Source organism: Salpingoeca rosetta (assembly GCF_000188695.1).
Source record: "Salpingoeca rosetta unplaced genomic scaffold supercont1.16, whole genome shotgun sequence".
Lineage (NCBI taxonomy): Eukaryota > Choanoflagellata > Craspedida > Salpingoecidae > Salpingoeca > Salpingoeca rosetta.
In genome coordinates, this window is record NW_004754918.1 from 1,301,615 (window position 1) to 1,311,614 (window position 10,000).

The following is a 10,000-nucleotide window of genomic DNA, read 5'->3' on the forward strand; positions in this document are numbered from 1 at the left end:
ACACACACACACACACACACACACACACACACACACACACACACACACACACACACACACACACACACACATCAGCACCATCATCCTCACTTGAAGGACGATGGCGGCACTGGTTTGCGCCGCCGCGCTCTGCACATATCGCTGACTCAGCATTTTGTGGGGTTTGGTTTCTGATTGTTTTCCGACTGTTTTCCGACACTCCGGTGTGTTTTCTGATGGCACGCAGAGCAAAGTGCCTTTTTCCTCACGCGTGCTCTGCTGCCACCTCCACCAACGACGACCAACCACCAGCCATGCCCTTCCTCAAGGTCGTGAAGAACAAGGCGTACTACAAGCGCTACCAGGTCAAGTACCGCCGTCGCCGCACCGGTACGTCGTGTGCGCATGTGTGTGTGTCTGTGTCTGTACGTTCATACTTCTGTGTGTTTGTGTTACAAAGCATCAGCACAACACAACCACCACAGCAAAACATAACCACCATATCATGACAGCAACCGCAGCGCCATGATCAGCAGCCGCAGCACTGTCACTGAGCACTGTTGATGCTGATGCTGGCTTGTGGTGTGTGGCGTGTGGCGTGTGTGTGTGGCGTGTGTCGTGTGTGCGGCAAGCCATGGATGAGATGCACCTGTGCTGCAGTCACCTGAACCACACCAGCGAGTGAACCACAGCACACGTGCGGATCGATGCACGCTCAGGAACCACCATCATCCACCCCCCCCCCACACACACACCCACACTCGCAAGGCACCACTTGCCTGGTCTTCACGCACTTAATTCCTACCTCACCATCATGCCGTGTGCTATATGCGTGGTTTTGCCTCCCCAACCCCCGTCCTGTGTTTTCCCATTCCCCATGTCAACGTGTCCGTTGTTGTACGCGTGCAGGTCAGACCGACTACTTTGCCCGCCGCAAGCTCATCCAGCAGGACAAGAACAAGTACAACACACCCAAGTTCCGTCTTGTTGTGCGCCGCACCAACCGCGATGTCATCGCACAGGTTGCCTACTCCCGCCTCGAGGGTGACTACGTCGTCGCCGCGGCATACAGCCACGAGCTGAAGCAGTTTGGCATCAAGGTTGGCCTCACCAACTACGCCGCCTGCTACGCCACGGGTCTTCTCCTGGCCCGCCGTCTCCTCACCAAGTACAACCTCGCCGACCGCTACACCGGTGTCGAGGAGGCCACTGGTGACGACTACAACGTCGAGAAGGGCGTGGTACGTTTGCGAACAGTGTGATTGTGCTGAAGGGGGCGCGACGAGCGTGTGGTTCTGATTCGCTTGTGATTGACATTGGGTTGTGTTGATTCCAGTGCGCGCGTGTGTGTGTGTTCTTGTGAGCGCGTTCTTGTGAGCGCGCTCTTGCTTGCTCTTGTTTGGTTTTACTTGTACTGGCTGTGTTGATTGTCGTCCCTCGGGTGTACGACCTCACGTTGTTGTGCTTTCTCCCGTTTCTCTTTTTTGTGTTTCTGGCAGCAATCTGGCCCCCGCCCCTTCCGCGCCTTCCTGGATGTCGGTCTTGCCCCCACCACCACTGGTGCCCGTGTCTTCGCTGTCATGAAGGGTGCTGTTGACGGTGGTCTCGCTGTGCCCCACAACCACAAGCGCTTCCCTGGTTACGACGAGGAGGCCAAGGCTTTCGATGCCGAGGTGTGTTTTGAGCGTGTGTGTGTGTGAACCGGGGGGGGGGGGTGACAGAGAAGATTGGTTGTTTGGTTGCTTCCTTGTGGGTGGTGGCGGGGTTGCCTTTCTGGGCGAGCGGTGGCCGCAGTGCTGCATGCAAGCAAGCTCCTCACCAAACTACATACACACAGCCCCACCTGCTGCTGCATCCACCAAACACCTTTTCGTCTCATGTACACATACACACACACGCTCACACACACACACACACACACACACACACACGCTCACACATGCTGCTTTCCTACTTTGCTCATTCCCCCACCCCACCAAACGGTTCGTAGGTTCTGCGCGACTACATCTTTGGCGAGCACGTTGCCAACTACATGCGCGAGCTGCAGGAGGAGGATGCTGACAAGTACAACCGCCTCTTCTCCGAGTATGTGAAGCAGGGCGTGAGCGCGGATGATCTGGAGCAGATGTATGCTGATGCGCATAAGGCGATCCGTGAGGACCCCAACCGGAAGAAGAAGCCCAGCGACAAGGCCGGCGAGCGCAAGAACTACGGGCGCACCCGCATGTCGCTTGCCCAGCGCAAGGACCGCATCAAGCAGAAGAAGGAGTCCTTCCTGCGCCGTCTCGCAGCCGCGGAGGCCATGGAGGAGGACGAGTAAACCTTTGCTCGCCTTTGCCTGTCTCTGTTCCCTTGCCTGTGGTTCTCTTCTTCTTTCCCCCTCTTCCTTTTTCCTCTCGTCTGTGAGCAGAAAACATAAACGCTGCCATTGACAACGCACGTGACGCTTGAGTGTGTGTGTGCGTGTATGCATGCTGATTGGGGGATTTGACAGACGCAGAAGACGCAACAACACGCACATGTTCTCACGCATCCCCTCCTCCCTTTCCTTCACACACACACACACACACACACAGAGCCACACAACCACACGCGTGCTCAGTCGATTCGATTCGTCCCTGTACCATTGTAACACCTCATCTACACGCACGTGTTCACGTCACACACACACACACACACCGCACTCGTTCCTCCTCTTGCTTTGTTGACTTGACTTCAAGTGCACGACCGTGGCCCCCATGTCTGACATCATGGTCAACTTGCTTGCTTGAGAGCGTCGCATGCATGCGCGTGTACTCATCAAAGGATGTCAAGGCGGACAAACAGAACAGACCACACTCAACAGCAAGTGGGCACGACGCACACGCAAACACAACAGGGGACCCCAAGACGCCCACAACCACAATGCGCCAAGGGAGTAGAATGGAAGAGAAGCGAAGCACACGGTGAAGGGTATTGACAGAACCAATCACATTCACACCACAGAGTCAGTCAGCAAGCTTATGCGGTGGACTCCGAAGGGGGCTTCTTCAGGCGGAGGGGGCGCTCGCGGAAGTTGTTCTTGAACTTCTGCTGCACGCGGCGGAGGTGCTTCATGCGGCCAGTGCCGGTGGTCTTGCGGCGGATGGCCTTGTATGAGCCAGCTGTGAGAGAGCACAGACGAAAATCAAGTGTCAAGTGAACGGTGAGTGAGGAGATGATGAGTGGACAAGATGTGTAGGGATTCGAATGCACGCACGACAGTTGGGGGGAGGGGAGCCGTGGATCGTGAGAAAGGTCATAAGGGGGGGGGAAACACGAAAGTTGATATTGGTGATGTTGAAGAAGGGTGATTGGGTTGGTGGGTTGGTGTCCAAATGAACCACAGTGCGGTCAAGGTGCGGGCGCACGACCACCGTCAACAACGCGACGGGAAAGCACACACGCACCCACACTCGATCACAGCAACGTTTCGACACGAACGAGGACGGGGAGCACAGACGACAATGGAGATCAACCCCCAAACTGGAACGAGCCACCCAGCATTAGCTCGAGGTGTAGTAATCAGGGAAACTGCTCTGCTCAAAGGGAGGGGGGAAACTTACGGCTGCGCTTGCGCTTCATGGGGAAGGCGCATGCGGCGCACTTCTTCTTCTGGATGTGGTAAGAACGGCGGCCGCACCGGATGCACAGGGTGTGCGACTTGTTCTTGCGGGGTCCGAAGCTGGTTGTACCCTTGGTCTGTTGTTGGTGGAATGGTGAAATCGAGGGAGGGAATGAGTGTGAGTGTGTGAGTGTGAGTGTGAGTGTGAGTGGGTTGGTGTGTGTGTGTGTGAGGGTGTGGGTTAGTGTGTGTATGTGTGTTGTGTTGAGGGATTGAGTGAGAGCAGTTGGGTGGCAGTTGAGGAGAAGAGTTGCGTGCACACGACATTAAGGATGGTGCCACCGCTATGAATGTGCGCACTGAGATGAACATACACAAACTTGTGTACACATACGAAGGCATACGATAAGGAACGGTGCTTGCGCGCACACGACAACCCATACGCGGCACCACACACACACATACACACACACACATACACACACACACATACACACACACACACACACACACACACACACACACACACACACACACACACACACACACACACACACACACACACACACACACACAAGACGCACCATCTTGGCGGTGTTGTCGTCTTGGCACGCGAGAGACGAAAGAAAAAGGCACAAGCGCACCAGCCGGTGCGCACTTAGTCTATGATGCGCACACAATTTTGTAGCAGCAGAAACCTTGAAGGTCGCTATCCACCACAGTCTGTGCAATTTGCAAAGCGCAATCGAGCCGCACAATTGGCAAAATTTCATCCATCATCCAAAAGCCAAAACGACAACGACAACACACACAAACACCACACAAACAACACCAACGTGCACCAACCCCACATCAACACCAACTGCAGCGAGTGCAGCGAACACCTCCATTTGAGACGACAAGCGAAGCATGTGGCGGCGTGTGGGCAGCTTCCGGTCCTCATCGAACAAGGGCACACCGACGACAAAGCGGCGGGGCACAAGCAAAGGGCGGAAGCCGTCCAAGTCGGGGAAAGGAGGTCGTGTCAGCGACGATGAGGACAGCGACTGGGCGTCTGCGCCCATCACACTCAACCTTGGCAACTGCTCCCTCACCTACGACAACGGCAAATGGCAAGGTGCGGCGTTTGTGTGCAGGGTGTGTGTGTGTGATCTCTGTGTGGACACGTTTGTGTGTGTTTGTGGATGTGTTTGTGTGTTTGTGTTTGTGTTTGTGTGTGCGTACTGTGGATGTGTTTGTGTGTGCGTACTGTGTATGTTTGTGTGTGTACTGTGTATGTGTTTGTGTGTGTGTGTTTGTGTATGTGTTTGTGTGTGTACTGTGGATGTGTTTGTGTGTGTGTGTTTGTGTGTGTGTTTGTGTATGTGTTTGTGTGTGTGAATGTGTGTGTATGTGTGTGTGTGCGTGTGTACTATGCGCGGTCGCGGCAGCTGCTGTGCCCGTGTTGATGTTGGTGATTAAGTGATGTTTGCACGATGGCACCGCCCCACCTTACACCGCCCTGCTCTGCTTTGTTGGACAGGGGAGCTGAAAGAAGGAAAAACACGGGACAAAGAAGACAAGGATGCACATGACGCGTCCGATCCCGCCACAAAGGAACACATCCGTAAGCTCGAGGAGGAGAACAGGTTACTCAAGTTCAAGGTCGAGGTCCTCGTTGACATGGTACGTTGTGCGCGCGTGCGTGCGTGTGTGTGCGTGTGCGTGCGTGCGTGCGTGTGTGTGTCCGTTTCTGCTCTGATTACTCGTGAGAACGCAAGCGTCGTCGCTGTGTTGCCTGAACCCAAGCGTTTCCTCCTCTCTTCACATATCTTCACGCTTCTCACACAACATAACATTGCACCGCACGGCACCACACACATGCGCACACATGTACGCATTCACATGCGCGCTTGCAGCTGACACTTGCGAGGGCAGAGGCGGAAAACCGGAGATGAGAGGCGTTGCTGGCTTTTTTTTTTCCTGGATGCTGTGACAACCATTGTACATATGCTCTGTTGTGCAAAGGGATGGAAGAGTGGAGAGGAGTGGAGGTGTTCGCGACAGAGTGCGTTGTGTTGTGTATGTGTGTGTGTGTGTGTGAGTGAGAAACGTGTGTGTGTGTGTATGTGTGTGTGAATGTGACGGCTTCCATGCGGTGCGGGCCATCTTCTTTTTGTTTGGGTGTAGTAGATGAACGATAAACGAAGGCAGTATTCATGTTGGATTGGTTGTATTGACATTCGGGACGAGGCACAGCAAGGAAACCACGGAGAGATGGGAGAGGTGGTGTGTGATGGAGGTGGATGTGGGCATTGCGAAGGAGAACATTAGCAGCATGTGCAACAAACGTTGCAGTGTTACCACAAACAAGCTACCTCAAAGACACACACACACACACACACACACACACACACACACACACACAAGCTACGTCACAGACACACAGACACACACGACGTCACAGATAAACACACAAGCTACACGCATACACTACATCACAGACAAACACACAAGTTACACGCACACACAAGCTACATCAAACACGCATCATTCTTGCTTGGCCGATGCCTGGGGGTTGTAGCCTGGGATGGGAGGGGTTGCGAGGGGCTTGGAGGCCTTCAGCGGCCAGCGGGAGGAATCCGGCATGCACGCCTTGTACAGCAGCTCCTCATCAATATCAGCAAGCGCAAACAGCGCCCTATCTCTCGCCTTCACAGCTTGTGACATCCGCTTCATCACCCGGTTCTCATGCCGCTGGCAGTGCTTCGACCACTCCTTCACCAGCTTTGCCCTCCTGTCCAGCTCCTGCAACGCGCAAGTGTGTGTGTGTGTGTGTGTGGGGGGGGGGGAAAGGGGTGGAGGGTTGTTGGATGTGTAGTGGATGTGGTGGGCATGGAGAAGCGGGGACGGGGGAGCGGGGTAAGAAGGTTGATTGAGAGTCCGCGATATGGCGGAGTCGCAACCAACGAGTTGTTGAGAGGGCAGAGGAGGGAGAGGGAGGAAGAAGGAGGAAGAAGGGAGACGGGTGGAACAAGAAGAACGGTACACAGTGCGTGCAAAACCACACGCAAACCCAAAGAACATGCAATTGATACACGTACAAACAATACACGCCACAGTGTAGACATACACACTTTCGCACTTTCACACTTTCACGCTTTCACACACACAGACACACACAGACACACACAGACACACACACACACACACACACTTTTGCACTTTCACACAGTCACACTTTCACACACACACACACACACACACACACAGACACACAGAAACACAGAAACACCACGCACCTCTCGTGTGAGCTCTGGGCGTTTTCTGGCGACGGGCGGGCGTGCAATGATCTTCAGCATGTCCAACACGCCTCCCTCATTCTCCGCCGCCTTCTTCATCAACGTGAGCGCACGCCGCATGGTTGTGTTGTGTGGTCGTGTTGCGAGTTAGGTTGGTGGTCTCGTGTGATAATGGGTGTGACTGAATTCAGTCGAACAGATTGTGTGCATTGCAGATGCCAGTTACGATTCCTCGAAGATGACCACGAGCTCAGCCAGCGCGGCTGACGCTGAACCACGCCAACAGCAACAGCAACCAGCAAGATCCAAGGTCAAGGTTAAGGTGAGGCCCAAAGCTTTCGCCCCTGACCACAAGGGGAAGCGTCTTGCTGCGGCCCTGGATGACGACAGCGGGGCGAGCGCGGCAGGTGCAGCACCACGCCAATAACAACAGCAGCAACCAGCAAGATCCAAGACAACCCAGAAGCCGCGTCGCGAGGACCTCGACGACGAGGAACTTCGGCGACTCCTCAAGGACACGTCCTTCCCGATTTTCTCATCATGGAAGCCTCCCACCAAGCGTTATCGCAAGTGCCACCCCTGTTGCTGCTTTGAGATTGGATACAAGAAAGGGTCGCAAGTGATTGCCGTCTACGCTGGCTTTTCTTGCTCGTTTGCTGTCTACGCAGGTAACAGACAGCCTGCTGATGAACTTGATAGCAGTAGTTGTCATGTCATGTTTCAGCCGGTGTCTCATCCGTAACTCATGCCTTGCACTTGCCTGTTCTCGTTATTCCTGACACCAACACACGAACTAGTGCCGTCACGGTTGCTGAAAAAGTTCGCTCAGCAAGGATGGAAAGAGCACGGGTATGAGCTCGTGTTCCGCGCCACGACGATGGGTACGAACAAGGACGTGAGGCGGTGGGCTAATCTCCTCCACTCCACTTGCTCATACGCGGGCAATGGTAGCAATCCCCGTGATGTTCGGCTTCCGGACGGTACCACGCTTGCTGTGCGTGCGATCACCAATGCGGTCCCTCGCAAGAACAACACCCACCGACGTGAGGACCCAACACCCGCTGTGTGTGTGTGTGTGTGTGTCTGTGTGTGTGTGTCTGTGTGTGTGTGTCTGTGTGTGTGTGTCTGTGTGTATGTGTCTGTGTGTGTGCGTGTGTATGTGTGCGTGTGTGTGCGTGTGTGCGTGTGTGGATGAGATGTACCCACGCGATTGTGCTGCATTTTCGTCGTCTACCCCCTGCTGGTGCGTCTCTTCCAGCAACTCACACCACCCTCCACGATCACGACAGAGGGGCCCTCATTGTATCGTGAGGACTTGGAGCATGACGCAGCCCTGAAGATGGATGGTAAAGAGCTCCGCTTCTCTGCCATGTCACTTCTGTTGCCTGCAAAAGGACTGCGGACCTCCCACCAGTTCTGCCGGGCTGACTTGCCCGACGCACCCGGCTTCTACGAGCTGTTAGTGCTGTTCCCAAACGGCGTCATCAAGGGTTTTTACTTTGGGTGCACCAAGCACATTCGCACTCGGCTCCAAGGTATGTTGAACAATTTCGCTGCACCCTGTACATGTAAGCCGCGATGTTGTTGGCATGCTGACGAAGCTAGCAACAGAACCTGACACTGACCTCCCCCCTCCCTCATGTTGGTACTTCTTCCCCTGAAATTGTTCCTTTCATTCGTAGGCGAATATGCAGGCAATGGGTCCCACCTGAAAGAAGTGATTCACCATCTGACGAACAAGGGTTGTGGTATCCTCTGCCGCTTCGCTCTGCTCGAAGACGTGGCAGCTCCTGCTGTTGACACTGAGCTTCTTCGCCAACTCGAAGCCTATGAGACGCAAGTCCTCTCAGAGATCAACTACATCCGCAACAAATCCAAGAATGGTCACTTTCGCGAAGGTGACCTCGCCAAGCTCATTGAGGGCAACTGTCCTTGAGCATGAGCAACATGCATCCTTTCTTAACACGCTTCCTCGCAACTGTTTGCGAGTCTTCCCTAACGACACCTATTTGCGCTGCAACATTTTTCAAAAGTCTCGTCTCTCTGTTTGCTCACACGCCATAAGTGCGGTGGCATTTTCAAAGTTGTTGATTGCTTTCGTCCAAGTTGTGTCGTTTGACTTCACTCTACTCTGCCACCTCTTTCCAAGTCATACTCATTACCCAAACAACGTGTGTCTGTTGCACCCACCTCCTTGATCTTACCGTCTGATAACTTGCCAGCGTATCACTCTGTACTTTCGTCTTCCACAAACGCAACAAACCAGCAGCACTGCAAAGAGAGAGCATCGAGGGAATAGCAAAACAACAACACCCAGGCATACAGGAAACGCAGGACAAACAGTGCAAACAACGCAAAAACACGCGTGGAGAGACAGGGGGGTGTGTGTATTTGTGCGTGAGCTCCAAGGTCATCAGCAATGAAGAAGCTTGGTTGTCGCGCGTGCGTGTGCGTGTGCGTATGCGTGTGCGAGCACGTGCGGGGCGTGATTTACTCCTCTTCCTTTGCCCAGTCCTCTTCGTCGTCGTAGAGGGAGGATGGCTGCTGCAGGCCAGGCATGCGCAACACAACCCCGGTCAGCGCTCCAGACACAAGCGACATGCCTGCAACACGTGCGTGTGTGTGTTTGTGTTTGCGTTTGTGTGTGTTTGTGTGTTTGTGTGTGTGTGTGTGTGTGTGTTAGTTGTGGGCATGGGTGTTAGTTGTGAGCATGCAGAGGAACACAGGTAGACACACGTACAGCAGCATGTAGCGACAGCAACCCGCCGCCACCACCACCACCACCACCACCACCACCACCACCACCACCACCACCACCACCACCACCATCATCATCATCATCATCGTCGTCATCTTCATCATCATCATCATCGTCTGACCGATGGAGACGGCGAGGCCGAGGAGCTGGTATCCGGCCTGCTGGCCCGCCGTGCGGTCCGCGCGTGAGGGAATCACATGGGTCAGCGTCGTCGCGGAATCTTGACGCGGTGCAGCAGTTGGTGGAAATTATGGTGTCGGGGAGTGCACAGGGGAGAAGGAGGGGAGAAGGAGGGGAGGTAAGGTGTGTGGATGAGCAAGGGTTATCACGTCGAAGTGCAACGTGCATTCACAGGCAGTACAAACTAGTTCCACAAACACCGCACGCACACAAGCACAC

At 54.4% G+C, this 10,000-nt stretch overlaps 7 protein-coding genes across 7 annotated transcripts in view; 3 read left to right on the forward strand and 4 right to left on the reverse strand.

Annotated features, from left to right (window-relative positions):
* PTSG_07252 (uncharacterized protein) overlaps positions 1–197 on the reverse strand; it is a 4,552-nt gene extending 4,355 nt beyond the window's left edge. The window contains exon 1 of the mRNA XM_004992614.1: positions 91–197. Within this exon, the coding sequence (XP_004992671.1) occupies positions 91–153 (63 nt within the window). The 5' untranslated portion in view covers positions 154–197. The remainder of the gene's footprint in view (positions 1–90) is intronic.
* On the forward strand, positions 169–2,414 carry PTSG_07253 (ribosomal protein L5). The gene is made up of 4 exons (XM_004992615.1): positions 169–369; positions 889–1,220; positions 1,479–1,652; positions 1,970–2,414. The coding sequence occupies exons 1-4, from the start codon at positions 216–218 to the stop codon at positions 2,297–2,299; spliced, it is 990 nt and encodes a 329-aa protein (XP_004992672.1). The 5' UTR covers positions 169–215; the 3' UTR covers positions 2,300–2,414.
* Positions 2,415–2,583: 169 nt separating this feature from the next.
* PTSG_07254 (ribosomal protein L37) lies at positions 2,584–4,189 on the reverse strand. The gene is made up of 3 exons (XM_004992616.1): positions 4,147–4,189; positions 3,564–3,699; positions 2,584–3,122 (listed from the first exon to the last, which is right to left on the reverse strand). The coding sequence occupies exons 1-3, from the start codon at positions 4,147–4,149 to the stop codon at positions 2,980–2,982; spliced, it is 282 nt and encodes a 93-aa protein (XP_004992673.1). The 5' UTR covers positions 4,150–4,189; the 3' UTR covers positions 2,584–2,979.
* A 118-nt stretch (positions 4,190–4,307) lies between these two features.
* Positions 4,308–5,757, forward strand: PTSG_07255 (uncharacterized protein). The gene is made up of 3 exons (XM_004992617.1): positions 4,308–4,679; positions 5,085–5,227; positions 5,461–5,757. Exons 1-3 carry the CDS (start codon positions 4,472–4,474, stop codon positions 5,497–5,499), a joined length of 390 nt encoding a protein of 129 aa, XP_004992674.1. The 5' UTR covers positions 4,308–4,471; the 3' UTR covers positions 5,500–5,757.
* On the reverse strand, positions 5,703–7,065 carry PTSG_07256 (uncharacterized protein). The gene is made up of 2 exons (XM_004992618.1): positions 6,844–7,065; positions 5,703–6,349 (listed from the first exon to the last, which is right to left on the reverse strand). The coding sequence occupies exons 1-2, from the start codon at positions 6,961–6,963 to the stop codon at positions 6,092–6,094; spliced, it is 378 nt and encodes a 125-aa protein (XP_004992675.1). The 5' UTR covers positions 6,964–7,065; the 3' UTR covers positions 5,703–6,091.
* An 11-nt stretch (positions 7,066–7,076) lies between these two features.
* Positions 7,077–9,161, forward strand: PTSG_07257 (uncharacterized protein). The gene is made up of 4 exons (XM_004992619.1): positions 7,077–7,511; positions 7,641–7,886; positions 8,133–8,378; positions 8,526–9,161. The coding sequence occupies exons 2-4, from the start codon at positions 7,721–7,723 to the stop codon at positions 8,777–8,779; spliced, it is 666 nt and encodes a 221-aa protein (XP_004992676.1). The 5' UTR covers positions 7,077–7,511; positions 7,641–7,720; the 3' UTR covers positions 8,780–9,161.
* PTSG_07258 (rhesus-associated glycoprotein) overlaps positions 9,132–10,000 on the reverse strand; it is a 3,076-nt gene continuing 2,207 nt past the window's right edge. Inside the window, exons 4-5 of the mRNA XM_004992620.1 lie at positions 9,723–9,821; positions 9,132–9,446 (exon numbers count right to left, since the gene is read on the reverse strand). Coding sequence (XP_004992677.1) covers positions 9,334–9,446; positions 9,723–9,821 — 212 coding nt within the window. The 3' untranslated portion in view covers positions 9,132–9,333. The remainder of the gene's footprint in view (positions 9,447–9,722; positions 9,822–10,000) is intronic.

What these genes read in the sequence shown, in the direction of transcription:
- PTSG_07255 (XM_004992617.1), top strand. Translation starts at nt 4,472, where the DNA reads ATGTGGCGGCGTGTGGGCAGCTTCCGGTCCTCATCGAACAAGGGCACA. An exon ending in CGACAACGGCAAATGGCAAG is followed by an intron (nt 4,680 to 5,084) that starts GTGCGGCGTTTG and finishes TTTGTTGGACAG; the next exon opens with GGGAGCTGAAAGAAGGAAAA. An exon ending in TCGAGGTCCTCGTTGACATG is followed by an intron (nt 5,228 to 5,460) that starts GTACGTTGTGCG and finishes GCGCGCTTGCAG; the next exon opens with CTGACACTTGCGAGGGCAGA.
- PTSG_07257 (XM_004992619.1), top strand. Translation starts at nt 7,721, where the DNA reads ATGGGTACGAACAAGGACGTGAGGCGGTGGGCTAATCTCCTCCACTCC. An exon ending in CAAGAACAACACCCACCGAC is followed by an intron (nt 7,887 to 8,132) that starts GTGAGGACCCAA and finishes CGATCACGACAG; the next exon opens with AGGGGCCCTCATTGTATCGT. An exon ending in CATTCGCACTCGGCTCCAAG is followed by an intron (nt 8,379 to 8,525) that starts GTATGTTGAACA and finishes TTTCATTCGTAG; the next exon opens with GCGAATATGCAGGCAATGGG.
- PTSG_07254 (XM_004992616.1), bottom strand. An exon ending in CATGAAGCGCAAGCGCAGCC is followed by an intron (nt 3,123 to 3,563) that starts GTAAGTTTCCCC and finishes GCTCTCTCACAG; the next exon opens with CTGGCTCATACAAGGCCATC.
- PTSG_07253 (XM_004992615.1), top strand. Translation starts at nt 216, where the DNA reads ATGGCACGCAGAGCAAAGTGCCTTTTTCCTCACGCGTGCTCTGCTGCC. An exon ending in ACAACGTCGAGAAGGGCGTG is followed by an intron (nt 1,221 to 1,478) that starts GTACGTTTGCGA and finishes TGTTTCTGGCAG; the next exon opens with CAATCTGGCCCCCGCCCCTT. An exon ending in CCAAGGCTTTCGATGCCGAG is followed by an intron (nt 1,653 to 1,969) that starts GTGTGTTTTGAG and finishes AACGGTTCGTAG; the next exon opens with GTTCTGCGCGACTACATCTT.
- PTSG_07256 (XM_004992618.1), bottom strand. Translation starts at nt 6,963, where the DNA reads ATGCGGCGTGCGCTCACGTTGATGAAGAAGGCGGCGGAGAATGAGGGA. An exon ending in GCCCAGAGCTCACACGAGAG is followed by an intron (nt 6,350 to 6,843) that starts GTGCGTGGTGTT and finishes TGCGCGTTGCAG; the next exon opens with GAGCTGGACAGGAGGGCAAA.